The 23,671-nt window shown below is 42.6% G+C and overlaps 1 protein-coding gene across 2 annotated transcripts in view; it reads left to right on the forward strand.

Moving 5' to 3' along the window:
- The window catches only part of LIN28B (lin-28 homolog B), a 91,191-nt gene extending 67,896 nt beyond the window's left edge, over window positions 1-23,295 (forward strand). Inside the window, exon 4 of one of the 2 annotated variants that reach the window (XM_019473556.1) lies at window positions 22,521-22,890. In XM_019473556.1, coding sequence (XP_019329101.1) covers window positions 22,521-22,890 — 370 coding nt within the window. Of the gene's footprint in view, window positions 1-22,520 lie in introns of both variants that reach the window. The other variant, XM_009285033.1, reaches the window with a different exon arrangement.
- Window positions 23,296-23,671: the final 376 nt, after the last annotated feature.

Below are 23,671 nucleotides of genomic sequence, written 5' to 3' on the forward strand. Positions count from 1 at the left end.
CTTCTTTAACGTGCATATTTCACATGATTCAGAGGAAGCAGAGTGCCAAACGTGGGTCAGCCACAAGCTGACAAAGAGACAGAGAACAGCACAGGTCGTAGCTATGTGCTTTGCACTTGCAATCCAGGGTGCATGACTGGCCAGGGCTCTCCCCATCTGGGATACAGCTCTCTGCTGGGGCAGGCTGGGTGCTCACCCCGTTGTAGCTGCTCAGGGGCCCCAGGTACTCTGTGTGCCTGTGTGTGGGGTGTGCATTATCTGTGAAAGCCAGTGCAAATGAAGACGTGTGCCACAGCTGTGGTGCGCTAAAGTCTGGTGAGGGAATGGCTTGGCGCCAAGTGCCAGGCTCCCTGGAGGTGTGCTGTGGCTGGTGTGTAGCCTTGGGGAGTGGGAGGGCTAGTTTTCCTGGCTGTGCACAGACTATTTGAGGAAGGAGGCCAAGTGTGTGGCCTGAAGGTAGGGGTTCTGCTGCTGCTGTGTGGGATGTGGATGAGCAGGCTCAGGTATTGCAGGGCGGCCCCTCCTGGGAGAGGATGGGCTGCACGGTGCTCGCTGTAAAAAGGCAGGCGCTTGTAAAATTCCCCTCTTGGTATTTTAGACAGGCAGCGCTTGTGACACTGCCAAACGCACCCACGGGCTGAGACTGCTGAAACAGTCAAGCATCGTGGCCAGGAGAGTTCTCCTGAGGATGCTGTAATAGATCCAGCCCTAGAGACCTGTTTGGCAGAGCGTGCCAATAACTTAATTCTGCACATGCCGCAGTCTCTTTCTGCAGAGGAGAAGAGCCTCTCTGGAAGAAAGATGGAGATGGGGAAGGTATAGAGATGGCCTTGGCCCAACCCCAGGCTATACCCTTTCTCAGGGGGGATTCAAGACAGGTTCCTTCAGATATGGGGGTTAACTTAAACTTTCTTGCATCAATAATGGTGTTCTTAAACGTGCAGTAAATGTGTACATTTAGGTTATTGTCAGTGTAGGCATTGAACATCCTGAGATAATTTTTTTCCTTTGTATGTGCTTGTAAATCATATATGTTGAATATCAAGAGCATAAACTTGTAGCGGCTGGTTCTGTATCTCATGCCTGTGTCCATTAATACATAGCCAGGTCTTGGGACTCTGCCTCGTCACACGCTGACATCCCCTGGGGACACAGAGCTAGTGTTCAAGTACATCTGGTCCAGGCTTGCCAAAGCTCTCCCCAACAATCACCCCAAAACTCTTCAGCCCAAAGACTCAGACAGCTGTGCTTCACAATGCAACTGAATTTTTTTTGTGTGTGTGGCTGACAAATGACAGCTTTCAGGGTGTTTTTCCTTGCTAGAGAGGCACTATTAAGTTGAAAATACTGTAAATTTCAGAAAGCGATACTGCACTAGTATTAAGTATAAAGCATACGAGATGTTTTTGTTGTTGTTGTTGTTGATTTTTCTGCACTGTGCTGTACAAGCTGAAGAAACGGGAATCTCTCAGGTACTGGACAGCATTAACAGATTGAATTCGTTATTTTTTCCTGTAGGGGAACCGTGACTTGAAAAGAAATGGATGCTGCCCCTGGCTCTGTAAGCCAGATCTCTGCCAGGATGCAGTTTCACATTACAGGGGGCCGGCCAGCTGCCATGGCCTCCCTGCACCCTCAGCCAGCGTTGTGGTCCTCTCCCCACAGCGTCACTGGTGCTGATCTAATCCTGCAGAGAGCCAGTTCAGAGAGAGTAACTGAGAGAAACTAATCTTGAAAAAAAAAAAAGGTACCAAGGAGCAAACAGAGTGGTGGCAGAGCAGAGGATGCCTCTTGGTAACAGCTCTGCTTTTGGTGGGTTGATCTGGATTATGAAACCCTACGGGCAGCTCTGCATGAAACGTGTTGTGCTCTATGCTTGGCATGGCAGAGACCTTCCCCGCAACATGGTGGTGGCTTTGCAGTCCCTGTAGTAGCAGCGATGCAAGGTCTGCCCTCATTGGTGACAGGTGGTGATTTAAGAGCCGTCGGGGTTCACTGGAGGAAAGCGTCAGGAGCACAAAACCCAGCAGGGAGTTGGGTTTGGCCTCCAAAAGGCCAGAAGTGTAAATAGGCATCAGCAAGACCTGGCAGAGGGTTTGGGGAGCATCCCAGGCAAGGCCTTTTCTATATTCAAGCTTCCCCTGTCGGACTGCCACGCAGATCTGAAGTACCAGATCTCACTGCACAACAGTTCCCCACAAGAACGATGGTCTGTGCTTTTAGCAGGGTTGCAGCTTGTGATTTTCCTGGCCTGGGAAAGAAAACAGGATGAGAAAAGCAAAATACTACCTATTTTAGATGCTTTGGTGCCACCACACCATTAACTTTTCTATTAAACTGTACTGTACCAGGAAGTCAGCAACTGACTGGGAAGGTGAGCAGCATTCCTCAGCTCTGTGCCTGACATCCCTGTGGAGCTGAAGAGCAACCTTTAAAAGCTGCAGTGATCAGGCTTAATTCACTGTTAACTTCTAGTCTGGCGTTCATAGTATGGCAGAGCAGCGCATAGGCAGTGGTCATTTCTCAGTTCCCTTCCTGCCTTTCAGCAGCTGCTCAAAACTTGCAAAATGTAAGCGGTAGGCTTGGGAGGAGTGCAGCGTGTGGTGTAATCACAGCTCTTCCTTCCCCGCCAGCTTCCTCTAAGCAATTTGTTTAATTTTTTTTCTGCTTCTGTTGCATTAGTTTGAACTGCTGTGAATGATGTGAAGACAATTGGAGAAAACTAGCATTTCCTGTTGTAGTGTTTTGCTATTTCACATCGATCATATTATCTTAAGTGTGTTACAGTTTGAGTTGTACTTCGGAACTTAAATGTACTGAAATGATAACCTGCCTTCTTTGTGACAAGAAAGAAAATAATATAAATTTCACACACAGTAGCAGGAGCCATATTCTTTCCATTTAATTTTACTATATGCATCAATTATAGAGTGTTTGTGTGTAATACACAAGAAGTTAATGTTTCAGGTTTCTTAATGACAGTTCTTCAAAAGAAATTTTCTCACTGAATGGAAAGAAAGGATTATATAAAATCAGCACTTAAAGCTAGTAGTACTGTAATGCTGAAAAGTACACGTAAGTGTCAGTAACCTTTTTGAAACTCAGTATATAATCCATTCAATGTTATGTTTTCCAGGCTTCCAAAAAAGGAAAGTGTATATTCCATGATATTTCCAGACATGCATATTTTCCTAGTCTTTGCTAAGAATCAGTGAGTTTTCAAAGCAGTCATAAATACTGATCAAGTTTGTTATAAAATGCTAATTTGCTATGTTGAGATAGCAAACTAGTTTTATTGCAAATCTTTCAATTACTCTCAGTTACCAGGAAAGTGAAACAAGTACCTTAAAAAAAAAAAAAAAAAAAAAAAAAAGAAAAAAAGAAAAAAACACCAAAACAAACAAAAAAAACTGGTTCATTTTTAAAAAATAATTTATGATAAAGCTCTACAGTGATACTAATGTTATTCAGAGTTCCTTTTGTACAAAAAGTGTGATATTGGCAACTGAAGTCCTGATTTAGTGATGACTCCCCTTTCTATAAGACAACTTAAGGTTTTCTTGTTGTCATCATCATCAGAGGAAAGTTACCAGCTGAACTAATTCACTCTACAAGACTTCATAGGAAAAATAATTTTGCAGCTGTTTTTTCTAACTGATACACATGTGATTTTAACTCTGGTGGCAAGAGGCAGGGTAAGGTATGGAAATGCAGACAGCTGCCTCTGAAAGAAACAAAGCTTCAAGGAAGCTTAGCACGCTGAAATCAAGGGGGGCGTATAATCTCCATCCTAGGGTGCTGAAGTAGCAAGCGTCACATCAGTCCAGGGTTATTAACAGCTTTTTCTTTATGGACTTAGGGCTAAAGCGTGCTCATGAAAGAAAGACATAAAAACTGCAGGCAACGGCAGTCAAGCCAGTCCGATCTCAAAATATATATGGCAGCCTTGCATCCTACTAATAGAGAAGACTGGAAAAATTAGAAAAAGTGGGTGAAGTGCAATGTTAGTTTATCAGTTGCAAATCGTGCCTTACCTTTACTATCATACCTTACCTAGCATTTGTATTTTGTTAACTAGATTACTTTCTTAGACAATGGAAATGTACTAATGTAATCTGGCCTTCAAAAAGGATCTGTTACAGTGTGCAAGAGAAAATTATCAGTTAAAATAAGGTTTACCACATGAATTCTGAAATGGGTAAAAAATAGTTCACTGACCTCAAGAGCTTCGCTTGTTTTTGAACCTCCTGTGCTCCCCTGTAATTTATGATTTGGAATTAGAAATGTTTTTAACATAGTATAAAACTGCCGTGCCTTGTGCAGTGTATCCAACTGAGCCACCTCATAGCATCTAAGCAGCCTTTAAGGACAACCATGTTAAAGAAATATTCAAGTTAAAAATAACTTTCCTAAGTTGCACCCTGCTATTTATGTAGAAGATAAAGGGGTGAAGGACAGGATTTAAACTGATCTTCTTTCTGTGGGGAGAAAGTAGAGGTTACCATGTCCTGCCTTTGCTGCCGGTGTGTCTTTCCTGTGTTTCCCCAGTTCATTGGTCTTCCCCTTTGGCAGCCAGCTATGGTTGCCCCTGAGCTTTTATGTCAGGTTATAGGAACCCCAAGGAGGAGTTTGGCTGCCATTTTTCTGCTTTTGGGGAGCATGTAGGAAAGGGGAAGCTGCTCTTCCTAACGGTGTCTAGAGCAGCTTGGGGAAAGAAAAGAAGAGAAACGATCAGGTCCTTGATTCCCTACTCTGGTTCATGCCACAGCAGGCTCAGCGCTGCTGAGCTTCAGGTGGCCCCTGGCTCCTCTTCCCAAAGGCACATAGGGCAGCTGGGAACGGCAGGAAAATATTTCAATGAGCAGTGTGTCTCCTACACCAGATGAGGCACTGACCTGAGGATCTGGCTAGGGGGATTTCCTTCCTTATTCTGCCAGTGTAGTGCAAAAGCAAGTCTCTTTGAACAGGTCAGGGAGTTTGCTCTAAAGTATTGATTATGGTTTCTCAGTCCTTTTAATAAACTGATCAGCCCCAGTGTTGCAAAAGCCTCTGTGTAGTTTCGGTAACAACAGATAACTGTTTGCAGCATCCCTCTAATATCATTTGCAGGTTATGCTAACTGCATTGTCTTCAGGAGCCAGTATGTTGAAGTCCTCTCGCAAAGAGGCAGACACATTATTTGGTGCTTGGTGGTACAATTCAGTCATTTCTGGCTGCAGTCTCCTTTTGGTGAGGTGCAGTTTGCTTTTCTGATGGCAGGCCCATTGGGGAGGAAGGTCTGGAGGGATGGCTTCATACTTTTCTCATCCCATTCAGAACAGCATGCACCACAGCTGGAGTAAACAGGGAGAACAGTACTCCCCTCTCCCAACCTTATGATATCTCACACGGCAGCTGGAAACCTGCTAGGCAGCCACAAGTAGTCTTGTGGGTTTTTCGCTACCTCTGTTACATCGTGTGTTGCAGCTTTTCATCAGCAAACGTCTGATGTTGCTGCATCACGGCGCAGGCATTGTGAGATGTTATCCTCTACATCACGAGCACTGTACAGATGTGTCTTGGCATGTAACAATTCGCAAGCTTCCCCTTATTTCTCAGACTGAGAAGTCTGCTGTGGGCTATCTTTACTCAAAACTCCTCTTGCTTCCATTTTCATCTTAAAGGCACAAAAGAGGTCAAGACAGGAAAATTTGACCAAATTTTCAGAAGGCAATGATCAGTAACGAAAATTATGCAGGCACAGGTAGCCTGGGTTTGGTAGGAAAGGAATTAACGACCTGACTGTTGATGAAGTCGGTGATGATTATTCATGTGATTAAGAACCTCTGGGGCAGGGTCTGAGGCTGCAAGGGAGGGAGAATCTGGGACTTTTTGATGAATATTTGGGGGAATGAACCTGAGGTAATGTATGATGTGCTGCATAGGACAGAGTTAGGGTTTGGTTTCACTCGAGAACCAACAGATCAGGATTTTAAGAAGGGCAGGGGGAGAATGGGGGAGTAGAATGGACCTGCTGCTGCTGCTAACAACCATTAAAAAAATACAAAGCCAGCTGCTCTCAGAGCAGAGCTTGATCCTTTCAGTGCCTTTAACAGCACAGTATATATTCAGAGGAGGGGAATTCATGAGGCCCTATGGACCTACACCATGGTATTACACAAAAATGCAAACCCGAACAATGGGTGGCCTCAGCGGTTCCATCTGGCTCGCCATTAACAAGGTTAAAGTAAAGTGGGTTTCCTTGGCTGTGTCACACGCAATTTACACTTCAGATGCTTTAACTTTGGAGCTGGACCGGAGGGAGCACCACTCTAAACGCACGTGGCAAGGGTCTCCTAACATGTGTGGTAAACGCATTTGGTATTGATGCTCTTTGAAAGATACAGAGTAGTAGCATTTAGATAATTTGTAAGTACTATTTGGAAAATGCAGATTTTTTTGGCTAAACCATTTACCAAAAAAAAATTTCCTGTCAACAAATTAGAATTACAGTAAAATACTGTTTACTCAAAATACTTTAAGGACATTAAAGTGGCTGGATTCAGCTAAGAGCAAAAACTATTGGAGGCCTGAGAAATGTTACCACCAGCATTTCTGGTATGGTAACCAGAAAAATCCAATCCACTTCTAAGCTAAAAGGCATATTGATACACGGAAATGTATTCTGTTGTAAAGCATTCTGCTTTCAGAGCCACCAAAATACTTAGCTAATAGCACAGTTAACCATGGCAAATAACAACCTTTAAAAAATTTTAGTTGTAGAGAGCTAGTAGTACATGAACAGGTATGTTGGCCTGTTAATTTCTATGCCATTGAGTGTAGTAAAGCATTGGAAATATCATGGCATTTTGCAGAAATCATGCTCTTTGTCCTGGCTTTGAGATTCTTCAAGGGAACCCAGCTGTCCTGTAGGCTGTCCCATTCTTGAATAAAAATTCTTTTGTTGTTGAATGAATATCAAAGTTGATAATTCAATTGTGAAGCTGTTTTATGTTCTGCAAGACAAGCACTTGAGCAGTTAACTCTGTGGTAAAGATCTAAGGTAATTTCTAGAGAGAGAATACATCCATTGTGGCTGCAGAGGTGCTCAAGGCAATCCACAGAGCAGGGCAAGTGTTGCACTGAACAACAAATATAAGAAACCTAGCCATCTCGTCTGCCTTCGACCCCAAATCATGAGTTCAGTAACAGAGCAGAACTTCATACTCCTCCTGAAGTTAAACAATTAAACTTGTGTACCATAAAATCAGCAGATGTTGTTGACTAAGTTATCCTAGCGACATCGGTAGTCTCACATAGGAAGGCCCCAAGCAAGCAGCCCACCGCGCTGCACTTCCTCCTTTGTGAGCTGTGCGGTACTGCTGTGACAGGGCATGCTTCCTCTCGAGCATGCTGCTGAAAGGTTGGCTTCAGCCCCGCCAGCGTTGAACAGCCCTGCAGTTGCTTTGCGCCTTCCAAGCTTTGCCAGCAGGCGAGCCACTGTCACTCATGATGGCCTCTGTTACGTGGCATTAATAGAGGGGTTGGTGTGGATGGCCCTGTGCTTGTTTGTCCCTCTTCCTCCTCTGTTGTCCAACTCTCTGACCTACCCTCATGGCCCCTCTGTGCTGCCCTTTCATATCTCTTACAAAGACAGGAATATCCTTAAACATGACACTTTCGTTTCTGACTGTATGCAGCAGTCCTGTAATCATAGCCATGATTATTGTAAGATGCCATTTGACGGGCATGTCAAAGTTGCCAAGCTCCTCTCAAAGGCTTCCTGCCCGCTGCATTTCAGGTAACTGCAGGCAAAGTAAATGGAGCCGAGAAGTCATCTCATGATCACAAACCATTGACAATCCCTTCTCTTCTTCCTTTTTAGCTACCAGACTGCTCTCTGTCCGTGAGCAGCAGCTTTTGGCTCGCGCCCTGTCTTTACAATAGTATCAGAAAGAAAATAGTCAGAGACCTATTCTTGCTGAGTCCCGACAGATGCAATGCTTCCACACCAAGCATTGCAGTGGAAGGGAAATGAAGAACAAATAATGCAGCAAGGCAGAACCTGTGAAGGAGGTAGAAGGGAAATTGTCCAGCTGGAAGTAGCACTTGCATGTGCATAAGGTGGGAAGTGCCCCAGCTATGCTAGGTGTGAGTAGAGGGAGAGTTCACAAAAAAAAAGATTAGTTAACCTGAAACAGGGATGGTTGATTTTATGGGGAGTATGTAAAAGAATGGTATAAAACCATATTTACTTAGAGGAGGGAAAATATGCATCTCTGTGTGCTGCATTTAGCGTGTATTTAACTCAAAGCACACTTTGCAGCCAAATCGGCTACTTTTTTGTCAATTAAGTTCTTTTCCAGCTCATTGTCTCTAACTGAAAGGGAATTCAGCCACAGCCACCCTGTTTACAAAACTAAGCTCAACATCTGCATCTTGTGCCTGGACTTCCAATGCATGATTCTTTCATCCATCTTTCACATACACACTCCTACTGGTGCAGATTAAATAAGTGAAATATTATGATTGACATATTCATGAACCCAGGTAGAAATCCAGTATAGATTTGTGTAAAGGCCGTGCGTGTGCTGTGACCAGGGGTAAGTCCCAGACACAGGGTGCAGTTTCACATTGCAGTTCCTCTGGCAAGAGCCTTTGGGAACGATGGGAGTCTCACTGCTTAAATCTACTCCCTCCCACCTCCTGCCAGTGTTTATCACACCCACAGTTGTGCCAATGCAATGGTTTATGATTTTACCTCGAAACTGGAGATGTGATGTGAACCAAGCTAAACAAACACTACAAACTGAAAAAAGTAGATGAATTAACTGAAAACTTTTGCTGTTGAGAATTGGCTAGCAGTTTTAGTTACTGCATGGATCATCCTCAGGAGTTTTTGAAAGCAGATCATATGTCTTTGGAAGTATTCTTGAAAAGGGGGCTGTTTACTGGATGATTATCTTCCACGTATTTTCACATCACCAAAGAAGAGCTATGAATGAAATGCAAAGTAGTTGAGCTGGAGTCCTGGTCACTGCTTACAGTTCTGGATGGGATGCAGCACTCGAGCAGGATCCCTGGCAGTTCCCTGTGTCCTGCCTGGCACAGCATACTGTTGCTGGCTTGTTTCACAGTACGGAGTGTGAAAACAGAAGGGCACCCCAGGAGCTGTTGCTGATAATGCCAAGACAGCAAGCAGCGGTGGCACGTGCTGTGCAAAGCTTTGTGGGAAACTGGGATGAAAGCTAAGCACAGTAGTTTGTTGAAGACATCCTGGTTCAGGCTTTTGCACTGTGTAGAAAGTGTGTGTTTTCCGCATCTGATTCTCATTTTTGTGCTTCCTGCCAACAGGGAATGAAAAAGATGCGTGGAGGGTTTTTCTGCATTTGTGCAAAGTCCAGTTAAGCTCTTGATAGCCCTCATTTTCCATGTAATGTTTGGATTGTAGACATAAGTGAAATGACTTTTCACAACTTGTCTATGACTTTCATCCCAATAGTTGGACAGTAGTGAAATAGCTATTAACAAAGATGACAATTTCAAAATCAGGTATTTTATGCATTGTCTTGGATGTGCTTCATTCCTGCTCTAGTTCAGTGAATGCCAATTGATTTGTGGCCTGATCACCGTATGGTTGTATGCTGTTGTACCATAACTTTTTTTTCCCTTGCTTTACCAGATATAATCCCGAGGGGCACAGACTCAGATCCTCAAAGCTATGAGCATCTTGCTTGCCTCTGAAGTCAGTGGGACTTAAGCATTTAAATACCTGTAAACATTTGCTTATACACGACAAGGTCACACAGCTCTCTGTGACAGAGAAAGAAGCTGATGCCACACTCTCCTTCACCAACTTCTGAGCCTGGGAAGGATGAGACTTTTCATGAGGGAAATTTGTGGGTTGTGCTTGAGGTCCACAGTCCTGGGTGGGGGACACAGTCTCCCTCCACTCTGTGTTTACTTGGAATTGGGTATTTCCAGGTACTTTGGATATTTAGAATTGGAAGGTTTGTAAGGAGGAGGGCCAAAGGGATCTTGATTTAGGAGCCAGGCTTTCTGGCCTTCCAGGTTTTCAAGAGTGAGGCTGGTTTAATAAACAATGGGTTTGTTCCTGGAAGTATCCAGGAATAGTGTAGGAAGTGTCAGACTTTTAAAGGTCTGGTCCCTTGTCTTCTATGGCTAAAACTTTCCAGGTATTATTATTTTCAACCCCACAGAAGGTGTTGGGTTCCTGGATTTAATGTTTGGGTGCTGCCAAGAGCCTCAAAACCCAAATTTACTGTCTGTGTCTTGTATCGGTTGGAGTTTCTACTGATCAGCCAGCAACTCAGTGCTCTAGCTTACAGCTGAGCCCCACAAAATTGTCAGGTTGACTCCTGAGCCCTTCCCTTCACCTGTATGGCCCAAGCCAGCGAGCACACTTTAACCGTACACAAAAGGTCCCCGAGGGTTCACCACATACCTCGCTCCGTGCAAAAGACATATTTGGATGCAAGTCTTCCCTCCGTGAGGAGGTTGCTGTGATCTCCAGATGGTTGTTGTTCAGCCTTTTGAAGAAGGATTAGTAGATTGTCGGTAAGAGACAGGGGTTTCTCATCTTCACTCTCTGGGGAACAGGGGTCACTGACCACTTCCAGGAGGATTACACCCAGTGGTGGAAGCAGCACCACGAGGTGTGGGGGGAGACTGTGCCTGAAGAGGGCAGGCAGCGATGGAGGCTATGGGCAGTACAGGGTGAAGAGTTCAACTACCAAGCCTATGGCAGCTCCTAAGACTGGTGTTGCGGTTTTTACTATGGTGCAGTAATACAGATACCTAACACTGTCACCCGATACAATTTGTTATTGCACAGATTGAGAGTTGTGGCATCTGTATGCCACCCCTTGAGTAGCTGTGAGGAGGAAGGGTTCACACAAATGGAGGATGCTGGCTGGGGGTAGGGGTCCTGCTCCAGCCTGGTGCTGAGCAGCTGGGCTCCCTCGCTCTGCCTGCTGGCAAACTCCCTGCTCCTTCTACCAAGTGATGGGCATTTATCCAGAATGCAAAAAAAAATAGATCCAGTTCTCTGTCTAGCTGTGAGTTCAAATCCACTGCCCCAGCTGGTTCAGCTGCCTTATTTTAAGGTCTTGAGGGAGAAGGATACTCTCAATTTTTTCTGCGGAAGATCTATCACTGGAATAATGCAACTGCTCAATGAATAGTCTCCATAACCTTGTAGCGGTATGGCCAATAATCACTAAAACACAAAGAAACTGGGTTTCAGTCAGCGCTAATGAAATCCTATGGATTCCTATGGATTTGGCATGTTATATGTTCCATTCGTAGCCACTGCAGTATGTCCCAGTCACCTTTCCATGTCTTCTAACCTGCCCCCAGAGCCTGGGATTGGAGGAGAGCAGACAGGCTACCAGCATAACTGAGTAATCCTTTGTTTTGCCAGAAGTCGGGATTTGCCCTCCAAAATGGAAGAACTCATAACCATTCCCCCCTACAGAAGTTCAGTACCTTGCTGGCCTGTGCACACTTCGCATAAGTGGCTGCAGAGACATACGTGCCTTCTTCCACCCCAGCCAGAGGTCTGATTCATCTGATTCATCACTAGCAACTTCAGGGCTTGCATTAAAAATGTGTGGCCCTTTCTGCCTCCATGTGCTTCCAGTCTTAACATACAGTTTTCCTGCCTTGCACAGTGAGTGCTACTGGATAACTGGAAGGTTGGTTGGTTTAGAGTATGGATGAATTGTTAAGGCACAGACACAATGCTGGCATTAATCACTCTTCTGGTTTGTGACTGCTTTCAAAATTGTAAATTCAGGGCTTCCATAGTTGAAGTTGTGGCTTGGGTATGAATTTCTGATCAAAACTACAACAGCTGGTTGTGCTGTGCTCGATGAGCATATCCATTGCGTTTTTCTTTGGCCGGTGCACTCAGTGTCTGACTTGTAATCTGCTGTCTCCTTGCATTGATCACGATTGGGGTGCCCTTATCTGAATTGTTCTTTGCTTTCAAACATTTTATTTAAGTCTAGGGTTCCTGTTTTATCTAAATCTCCCGATGCAGAGTTCATCAGTCATGCCAGGAAAATTGATCCTTGGCCTATAAACATCCTTACTTTTGAAATCGTTCATTCATTCTTTCTTAACCTGAAAGGCTGAGCATAAACGGGCAGAAGAATCAAACACACCACTTCTCTACCTTGGCTATAATTCTTTGGTTTTCTTTTTTCAACTTTGCGATTTGTGCTGCGTTATGCTTTCAAGTGTTACATCAACCAGCAAACACAGATTTACAGGTGGAACTGAGGGGCTTCAGCCTGCATTGCTGCGTTGCCTTGCAGGTTGTATTAGCCTGACCTCTGCAACCAGCCTTGACTACTGCAATGTGACTTTTCAGCATTCATACACAGTTGGAAAATCTTTTCTCGGTTACACTATTAAAATTAACGGAGAATAAGCTCAGTGAAGTCATCAAAATCGCTCTGGATTTACATCCATGTGACTGAGAGCAGAATTAAGTTGCTCTCTTTCTGGGAAGATGCAGTCTTTTAAAAAAGTTTTATTAGCCTCATTGTTATCATTTTACTGGAGTGATATCACTTAATCTACGTAATCACAACCAAGAGGGATAAGGCGATCTAGTTTACCACATATAGTGAAATGCTTTCAGTTATTCGTTATTTTTAACTGTACGCAGAATTAACAGAATTCAGAGAAAGAAGTATTAAATTCAAACCTGTGCATGAGATTTGCTGTCCTGAGGCCAAACTAAGAAAAAGGAAACACCAGATTTTGAATTAACAATGTTGTTTTTATGTACACGAATGTGTGTGTTATTTTTGCGTACACAATCTTAGAGAGAATTAATAACGAAGATAAATCTGGTGGTGAGATAGGGTGGAATAGTAGAAAATGGCATTATTTCACTTTTAATTGTCAGGGATCAGGCAGTGTGGGACAACAGAAATACCTGCCTCAGGTGGGAATTAAAAGCTTTAATATATGAGGCTTAATCCTGTTGCAGCTGAAATCCTCTTTCATGCTTTACTGTTGCGTCTGCATTTTGATGTGAAAAGTTTCAAAATTTTTTTTTTCTTTAAGATGCTGAAAGCCTTTTAAAAATGTGTTATAGAAAATGCTGAACAACTATTTAGTAATAATGTCAATATATGGAGCTATTCCATTTTAGACATCTTAAGGTGCAAGTTTGGAAAAGTGAATTAGGAACTGACTGCTTTCTTTCTCAGTCAGTGCTTCAGAGTGATACAGATTTCCCTTACCAGTAAAATGTGGCTATAGAGCATCTGAATGGCTTAATTCTTCTTGCAGGTATTGAACATGTGAACTTACAGGTGCCATTTCAAGGAAAACCAACCACCATGTTTGATGTCCTTTTGTTACACAGTTGGGAAAGGAAGCCTTGCATGTATTTCATGTGACACGACTTACTCTGTCGATTCCATGAGCTCTGGAAGGAACCCCTATAGAGATAGCTGGCATGACCTCCTCATAGCAAGTGTGTCAGACAGTAACCGTCCCTTTATTTCTGAAGAATGAAATGAAGATGTGAGTTGCTGGTCAAATCCTGCAATCCTTAACGCTTGTGAAGCCTATATTCATGCAAGTCATTTAATTCAGTGAATGTAGCAGGAGAATCCATTTGAAGGCTAGTATCTAAGTCAGTCCGTACTCCTGTCTCCAGATATTTCTGAAACTTCATGCATGATACCGATTTATAAGGGATACCTAAAGTCATATGACCCTAAACTGGTATTTGGGGAAGAAGAATAGGTTATGAACTTCCAGAGCAGCCTTCCTCTTCCTCTACCACTACTTGCTTCAGTGCTCCAACCTACTGGCCAGGATGCTATTTGCCGTTTGCTGCTTTTGTGAGGAGTTGATGTTACTTGTATTTGCTGCTAACATTAGTGACAAAATAAGGAACAAAAGGGAAATGGCAATTTTTAACAACTAATTCCCAGTTACATACTACCCTTTTATCTCATCTGTGGATTAGCTGATCAGTGGACGTAGAAACCCTGGAACCGGCTCTGCTGAGAGGCAGATAAGGTCAGGCATGCCTTTTAGCTCATGAACAGCACCTCACTGACCCAGAAAGAGTTGAGCCGGTTTTATGCAGCGTGCATCCTTATCCATATGGCCAGGAGGCTCAAGCCACCTCTGTGAAGACTTCTGGTGTTACTGAACTATGCTTCTGTAAACAGGCGCACCCTGTGGTGGAGGTGGTTTCAAACACAACCAGCCAAGGTCTACTTAGTTCTGGCCACCCCCACGCCTGCCCAGCGCTGCACCCCAGCTAACTTTGGCAATAGGCTGCAAATGTGGGTACACATTGCAGCGGTACCCAGAGCAAACCTGTATGGCAGCCTTTCACCAACATGAACTATGGAAAATACTTACTGTTTTTAAAAGTACTGCATACAGAACTGTTTTAATTTGAAATCCCTTTTTTTATTATTCCCACAGAAATTCAGGGTTACAAGGGAAATTTGTGGTTGAGAATATTTGTGTGTGTGGTTTCATAATGCAAAAAGATTAACAGTAGTAGACTTATTTGAAATCACGGTATAACATTTCATGTTTGATATGCGTGATATACGACTGTTTAAAACATAACTTACTTAAACTGTCACTGATCTTGTATCTGCTTTATCTGTATGGGTTAAAGCCATTAAAATGTACACATTCTTTCCACACTATATTGATACTATTGGAGCAAAACCATCTTTCATGTTATTTGGAAAAAAGACCTCACTTTGTAGATTGTTATTTCAGGAGTTCTTAACTCTCAATATAAAGAAAACCCTTTTGTTGTAACAAATGAAAGTACATCCAAAGCATTCCTCCATGAGGATGCATTTCATAAGGATTTTTATGTGATTATGTGAAAAATAATTTTCCTCCATGCCTGTAAAGAGGGCTGAGTGGATAGCAGAGAGAAAGTTTTATGGAAAGGAAGAAAGAATGGAAACAACATTGTTGAGGTTGTTTTTTAAGAGCTGCCGTCCATGTAGTCCTTTTCATTTTTGTGGACAGAAAGACTGCATTTTGTGCATTTTGAACCACCTTTCTATTTCATTGTTGTTCTTGGTTCACCAAAAAAAAAATCCACTTTCCAGTAAAATCATATTAGCAGATTTTAAACAAATTCATTTCCTCATGAACTTAAGCTAAATTGTATCCTAACAGGCCTGATTTATCAGGCAAATGCCCCACGTTGTTTGTCAGCTTCTTTGTTGGGGGGTGAGGGGGAGGGGAAACCCAAGCAACAAAAGACCGTAACCTATTGATATTACTTCTGCGATACACCGGGGAAAATAGATTGATTTAGAACTAACCACAGAAAACTAGTCAATCTGATGAGTTTACAACGGAGCATTTTTATTTATTTATTTGTAACAAGAGTAAACATCATCAATATTCGACTCTGTGTTATTGGAAGCCTTGCAGACAGTGGGTTTGTGTCAGAGTGCTGGGGCTATCTGCAAGATGAAAGAAGGCAAGCTTAAAAAAATGGAGGGACCTTGTTTTTCTCACGAAATTGAAAGTCTCCAATCTCTGATACATTATCATGTCTTACAGGATTCGGAGGAGAAATAGATAAATGAGCATTTTTATTTTATTTCATCTTTATTTCTTTAGGAGGTTATCTTTTTTTTAGAAAATGATATTTCTGTTAATCTCAAAAAGCTAGTAAAACACAGGAAATTTTCAAACTGAATTTTATTGAAGAACAACAGCCTGCAATTAACTTTCCCAGCATGTCGCCTCTGCACAGTGTTTTGCGTGAACGAGGGGATCAGGGTAGCAAATACTCACAGGATCAGCACAAATCTAAATGTGGCCCTGATGTGCCGCTTTCTGAATTGATAATATGCCATTTTCCAACATACTTGACTAAAAATAATTACAGTTTTAAAATCAAACTGATTTTTTTTTTTCCATGGATTGATAAATGAGTTTGCTAGTGAACTTTTCTGCCTTAGTGTGACCCTGCTTGCTGGACGCACCATAAATGCTCTGAAGATGCTAAATGCTCCATTCTCTAGTTTATTTAACAAGACGATTTCACTTGACCTTAAATGATTTTTTCAGTATTATTTCAGTATTCAGTATTTTGAATACTAGTACCTTATTGGAGTGGTTTCAAAGTTGCCTGTATTCTCTCCTGCATTCAGCTACAGGTTAAGAATTAAAGGTTGATGAACAAAATGACATAAAACCCAGCAATGTGCATGTAAGCAGAAACATTCCAACAATTTCCCTCTCGGAGGGCGCGGGCAGAGCATGTATGTTCGGTGCATCTTGTGTATGTCTCGTTGACTCACCGGTGGGTTTTCATCCTTAAAAAAAAAAAAAAAGCTGGGCCACGTTTCTGTGGGTTAATTCCCTGCTGGGTGCAGCTGCGGGGCACAGTCGGCAGCAAGGGAGCACAGCCATGCACCTCAGCAATGCTCCCTCCTGCGCCCCATGATTTTTTAAAAACACAGGCTGGTTTTATTTCTCCTGGGATTTAATGCTGCTTAGAAGGTTCGGGAGGGGTGGTGGGCAATCTCCCAAAATAATGCCTGCAAGGGAATCCCCCGGTAAAAGCTGTGGAGGAAGGAGTGAAATGCCAGAGGAGCTGGTGCCCGGCACGGGGCTGCGGGCAGGCACTGGCCGCTGCTCGGGGTGCATGGGGCGCCCCACCACCTCCCGCTCCTCCCCTGCCATGCACTGCCGCTGCTGCTGCTCCTGCTGCTCCTGCAGCTTGTTGCCCTGGCAGCCGACCAAACTTCTTTATTTTCCAGAGACAGTTGCCGCCTGTTTTTAAGTTGCAGCGACTGCAGCCTCGTATTTAGTTTCAGCATTTCTTACTGTAAAAGGATGAGGTCTGCACGTGCTATCTGTTTTAAGGCATAAGGGTAATGCCCTGTTTCAAAAAATATTCAAACTGTTTTTTCACTTTTAAGTGTAGGCTTCTCAGCAAGAAGGATTTTCATATTACACCTGTATTAAGTAAAAGTGATTAGTCCTTTTATAATACAGTAACATACGAGAGGTGCCCATTTAGCAGCAATCACCCGTGATCCTGTCAGTCTTTGGAGTGCTGCTGTGACAGATTTGATATCCAGGATTTGGTTACTGGAATGTTTAACTCATCTATTAAAATATACTTGTATTTATCTCAAAGACAATTTTAGCAGATCCTCGACAGTCCAGAAGACTCTTTCAGTCCTGCGGAGGTGTTGGAGGTGTTTCTCACTCATCCCAGGTGGTGCCTGAGCAAGCACACGCCTACCCGAGCTTTTCCAAGCGTTCACATCCACCAGCGAGAGGTGTCCCCTTGCACTGCCCCACGGCCTGATTTTCAAGACAAGTCACTGAAGCCCTTGAAGAGTAAAACATCTTAGTTTTGTCTAAAAGATCCACATTTCTGTTAGATCATGGATAGTTTAACCTCTCTTTACAGCAAAATAGGGTAGTTCAAGCAATCTGCTGCATGTTCTGTCTGCAAGAACCAGCCTTTCTTTAGGTATGCTGTGAAAGTAATTACTAAAAAAGGCAGCACATTTAGGTACAATTTTAAACATTTCCTTTATGTTTTAACTGCTTAGTTGGCATTCAGTGTATTGTAAAAACATCTCACTTGCACATGCTGTTAGAATACCATGCCATTTTTCAAAGCATTAACATTGCTAGATGGAGCATTGTTAGCCAAGATGCAGTTTTTTGTTGTCTGATAGCATTCAAAAAGGAAAAACAAAAGGGGAGTTGGTGTAGGGGATGTCCTGGTGAATTATTTTAGTCTTCCTCTGACTATACCCGTTTTCTTCCCATTGCTATTCCTGTTAGGTGTTAACCCCTCCCCTTCCCCCCCGCCAAGAAAAAGTCAGTCATCGGGGTAATTTTAAAGCTTTTTCTCTCAACAGATAATAGTGTGGAGCCACACAAATTATTCTCTACTTGTCATATGTATTGGATTATGATCTAAATCATATTATAAAGCATCATGGAGAAGCAAGCAGTTGTGCTTACCCTCCCTGCTGCTTAGCTCAGCTGAGCTGTTACTGTGGCGAATGTATTTGCAAGGCAGGGGTATTGTCATTTTAAAAGGGGTAGGGCTAGGGTGTTCTTCCTAAGTAGGAGTTGACTGCTGGGACAAGGAAAAAAGCTGAAGACTAGAGAATATTTTATTTTGCGTTTGCATCTGGTTGTGAAATTGAGTACTTCTAATGAATTTCAGTCATCAGCTTATTGCAATTAATACAACATAGTTTATGTTGGAATCTGTACACTTTTTGCTTGTTCATGTTTCCTTTAATATGTATAGTTCTGTGCAATCACAAATCCATAGTGAAGGAGAATTTAGAAGTGTTTTTTAACCTTGCTATATGTTCTCTTCTTTCTTCATTAGTAGGTATTAATGTTATTGTTTTCTTGAGAATATTGAAATACAGTGCTAGACAAGTTCCTCAAGGTGTTCCTTTATTAAAATGTTCATCTTTCTTATATCAAAAAATCACCCCGATTCACCTTCCTGTCAGTGCTGTAGTGAAGAAAGGATTCCCCGTTAGGATAATTGCCATCTCTTTATTTACTCTGTTGCATTATTTTTTGAGCCTGAAGCTACCTAGTAAATCATGGGAGCCTACTGTGAGAAAGACAGGCCTATTTTAACAAACCCTTCTTGCTGTTGCTTTTTTGTAAGGGTTACTTCTACTATAATTGCACTTTTAAGGGCTTTCTGTGGTTTATTAATCTCATGGTGTAATTTACGTATAAACTTTTATGTTGCATTTAAGCTGACATACATTATTTCCATGGTGCTTCTGAAGTGAAGAAATACGTGTTATGGTTGTACTAATCTAGAGTTTCTGAGAACATACTCAAATGAGAATTTGCTAATTTTCTTAGCAGGAGCCAGCTTGTGTATTGTTCTATGTATTTATGGATATAGAGATGTGGATGTATAAGCTCGTGTGCACATATCATATGCTGTTAGGTTTCATTATGTTGTAATGTAAGTATATACAGCAGAGAGGAGCCAAGAGTTGAAGAATTTTGGACAAAAGGGTTAATACCATATCTTAATGCGCGTGGATGATGCCATGTGGTATCATTTGTGAGCTCTGAGGTAGCTGACCATTTCCATTTTGGTGTAAATCCCTTGAGAGGGAAGGCATTTCGGAGCGGGGTGTGATCTGTTCTCCTGGTAAGAGTGATTGACAAGGAATGAATAAATAGTTAAAAGAACTGAATAAATACCACCCTCCTGTTTAAGTCCAGGCACACCCCGGCTGGCACATATATATTCTAATGCGACACTTTAGCCAGATGCTTGAGTTGGTTGGTAACAAAAAACATTCCTGAAAATCCAAATCATAGTTTAATCACAACTGCTTCTGATAGACTTTTCTTTTATGGTGACGTTTTAGCAGTGATTTGAATAAATGCAGGGAATTACAATAGTTTGCAAGTAGGATGTATTGCTAAATATACATGCAAAAGGTGACGGAGGCCTCTTGAGTGGAAGCAGGGGCCCTGACAGCAGGTTCTTGGTCAATTGGTGAGGTGAAATGGTTCACTGAATTGGATAACACAGTGCATACCATAGTGACTGATTAAATTGATTTGTCCATGGCTACCGCCTACCCTGCTACTGAGGCCCTTTAACCTATTTTCAAACTTTTTTCTTTTTTAAACCACTTTAAATACGTGTGATATTAAGGGAAGGAAGCAAGTGCAAATACATTCACAGCTATAAAATTCTGTACTCTGAATTAAGATAAAATGCACGATTTCCAGAACGTCTGCACACTCCCATGTTATACTGTATTATACTATACTTAGCCCAGGAACAAGTACACTGCTAGAAACCGATGAAGAAGATAATAATAAACATCATTCTTTAATATAACCTAAATTATAATAAATACCACATTTGTGAATTCTTAGGTGTATTTATCAGAGAGGGGTAAAGTAAAACACTTAAGGATTTTTGTTGTTGCTGTTCTTTTGTTTTTCTAATTGCAAGTTTTACTTCCGTATTATTTTATCCAGAAGGTGTTTAGAAAGCTTGTCAGGGAAACGTAGCTGAATGCCAGTTAAGAAGACTGAATGCTACTGTTAAGTGGGGGTCACTAATTTGAAAATATCTGCAATGATTTAGGAAACAGTAGTCAGATGGATATTGTTTCATAACTTAAAACAACTTTTTTTTTTTTTAATTATAGGGGAAAAAAGCTTGATGTTTTGGTCTTAGATCAAGATGTTTGTATTTTACAACATATTTAGTATGTCCTTGCTAGGGAAATCAATACTAAGTGACAATGGGGCTTGTACATGTTATTTTCTGCTTGATTCAAGGGAAGCTTTATATTCTGTGTCTCTTCATGGGTTATTTTATAGTATATGCAGAAAGACTAGTGTAAGCATAGCCTTCAAATTCCACTGAAAAATCACATAAAACTTCTGTGCAGTGGTGACATAAAAATGGAACCAGTTCACCTAAAATATGTTATTGCAGTTGTCATAGAAGTGCAGAGTTCAGTATAATGGGTTTGGTTTCTTGTTTCTTACTGATTTTTAGGGAAGATAGGACAATTTAATTACAATGATGTTTTCTGAAAGGATAATGAAGTTCTGTTCATCATTTAACTTCTCTAAATTATAGGTCAGTCTTGTAGGACATGACAGCATGCCATGGGCAACGTATGCTGTTTTTTCATTTGTCTGTTAAAATAAAGATATGGTTAGTATCTTGCTAATAGTGAAGAAGAGAGATGAAGAGGGAGGTGCTGGGGGGGATTGTTTCTTGGAATGGATTTGCAAATGTTAACAGCAATTTTGCAGTCTTTTTAAGAATTACACCAGTTTTATTAATAGCATTTCTTTGGAAGGTAAAGTATATTCTGTAGGTGAGACTCCAGCTGTACATACAGCTTTGCATGGACTAAACTTCTTGGTTTTGTACAGACTAGTAGTGACCACTAAATGCTAGCTGAAACAGTGCCTTGTTACTTTCCAGGAATCTGAAAATTTAAAATAATTGGATGTGGGCTCGTGCCAGAACATGTTGCACTATTTTGTACATCTAGTTAGTTTAGTTACAGTATTTTGTAATCCTTCAGTTGACTCCACCAGGCCTGAGTACTTGTGCAATTGTTTTTTAATTTAGTTGATGGTTAAGGGCAAGCAATAAAAATCATCATTATTGGTTTAGTTCTCTCCAGTAGCGTGTTAAATTATAATAAATTAAATTTCTATGCATTCAGTGCAAGTTTTATAAAACAAAGAAATGGAAACCATAGAAAAATAGCCAAAATAGAAAGCTCAATGGTGAACATGACCGGCATCGGATCACCATGCCAAAGGCGTATAATTATTTCTTCGTATCATGTGTTAGAATAATGTAATCCAAGGACTGGCGTTCCTGGCGTGTGTTACAAAGTGAGAGGATTCAGTCAGGAATTGCTGGAGATTTCTTCAAGACTCCCCTGCCTAACAAGGTCAATAGAAGAGTATTTAGTGGATTTTAGCCATTTTTGAGAACTGGGGAGGAGGCCTTGCCTGTGCAGCGTGGGGGAGGCACTCTGTGTCCGTCTGCTCCTGGGCAGGTCACCACCACATGCACGTGGCTTGGGAATTTCGAGAGAAAACAAACCAACCCTGTTTTATGACTCTTGCTGGGTGTTTATTTATTTTCTTTTGAATCGAAACCGTAAATGCCATTACAAACCCTCTGCAACATAAGCATTGTAAAAGTTTGGCCCCCACCCCTGCTCGCCGTGCCTTGGTTGAGCTGGAGGAGGCAAGGTGCAGGGCCCGGGGGCGAGAGCCTGGCTAGTGACAGGGCACCGCATCCCTCCTCCACGTTTGGGTTTCCCTGGCTGAAAGCAGCGTGTCCATTAGGACATGGTTACATCATCTAAGGCTGAATATCTCCTCTCTGCACGTTTCTTTATGGCCCTGACCCGGCGATGGGCACACGCAGAGCGAAGCCACCTCCGGGTGAAGCCGCCTCAGGGTGAGGAGGCCGGTGCTGGTGACTGCCTCGCCTCCTCTCCTCGCCCCGCTTTGCGATGTTCGTCCTGTCAGGCGTTGAAACACTAGTACTCTCAGGCGTTTAATGCTATAAATACCTGGGTAAACAGAGGTGTTCGCGGCGGCGGAATGCTTGAATATCTGGTGCCCTCTAGTGGGGCCGAGTGCCGGGGCCCTGCCCGGGAGGCGGCGGCCGCGCCCCGGCGGCGGCCCTGTGGGGAGAGCTGAGCCGGCAGGCTGGGATTCCCGGTAAAAGGTTCCCGGCCCCAAGCACAAGGTGTTTTTTGGAACCGGTGCGACAAAGGGGCACCTTCCAAGTGACTTAAAAAGCAAAACTCAAATGTACCTCAGCCCGTGGCAGTGGGATATCAGTGCAGAAGCCCCCACTGTTTCACCATCAGACCTTGTGCACGCTCATGCTGAGCTTACCTGATGTAGAAAATCTTACTGTTTAACACTGCATTTTATAACTAGCTGTCTCTCTTTGTTTTTAGATGCTACAACTGTGGTGGCCTCGACCACCACGCTAAAGAATGTAGTCTACCTCCGCAGCCAAAGAAGTGCCATTACTGTCAGAGCATCATGCACATGGTGGCTAACTGCCCCCATAAAACTGTCTCGCAGCAGCCCACTAGTTCTCAGGGAAGACACGAAGCTGAACCGCAGCCTTCCACTTCTGCTTTCCCGAGAGAAGGGGGAGGAACGCACGGCTACTCGTCTCCATCATACTCACAGGAGGGCAGGTTGGAGATCTCGGAGCGCTCAGGCAGGTCACCACAGGAGGCTTCGTCGAGTAAGTTGTCTGCGTCGCCCGAGGAACCGAGCAGAAAGGGGCCTTCTGTTCAGAAAAGGAAAAAAACTTAAAGCGTTTGTCATAACTTTCCATTTTCTTTATCCTCTTGGGATGTCTACCTCATGCAAGTACAGGGGAAATAATTTCATTATCAGTAGCTGACCTGGAATTTTAACTACTGTTGAGGAACTGTGAATTTTTTTTCTTTAATAGACAAATCACTCCAAGCAAAATACATTTGAGCAGGGTGCATTACGTTTTACCTTCTGTATGTGTGTGTATGAGTGTGCACGCGCGTGTGTGTATGTGTACATATCTATAAATATAATTTTTTTTCCATCAGTCCACTCTCCAGCTCCCACAAGACATTACTGTGAAGCAATAGGCACAGTATCCACAAACGTTCCTGAACACATTCCTAGAACCTATTTCCAAACGTGTTCAAAAAAAACAAACAAGAAAACCCAAGAAATCTCACTCAAAAACAAACCAAACCTGAAAAACCACACACAGAACTGAGATCAAGACTGTTACTTCTCTTGTGAACCAAAGGATACTTTCATATTTTAAAGCTGCCATATGGTACTAAAGATACTAAGACATCCCCCATGCCATCAATTTGAGTTATTTTCTTTCTCATCTCCACAAAGTAGCAAAACCCCTCCCCATGCCCATGCAGGGCAGTGTCATGACTCAACACAGCTCTCATTGCCACCATCCTTTGTTGGTGAGGAGTTCGAAGCTCCAGAAAAGACAATGAATGTGTAGTTTCCATGCTGGTTTCTCAAAATGTTTTGTTAAATTAATATGGTTGTAACTGTAATTTAGATGACTGTTTTGTAGGGGAGAATG

This window comes from Aptenodytes forsteri, unplaced genomic scaffold (assembly GCF_000699145.1).
Source record: "Aptenodytes forsteri isolate BGI_AS27 unplaced genomic scaffold, ASM69914v1 Scaffold171, whole genome shotgun sequence".
NCBI lineage: Eukaryota > Metazoa > Chordata > Aves > Sphenisciformes > Spheniscidae > Aptenodytes > Aptenodytes forsteri.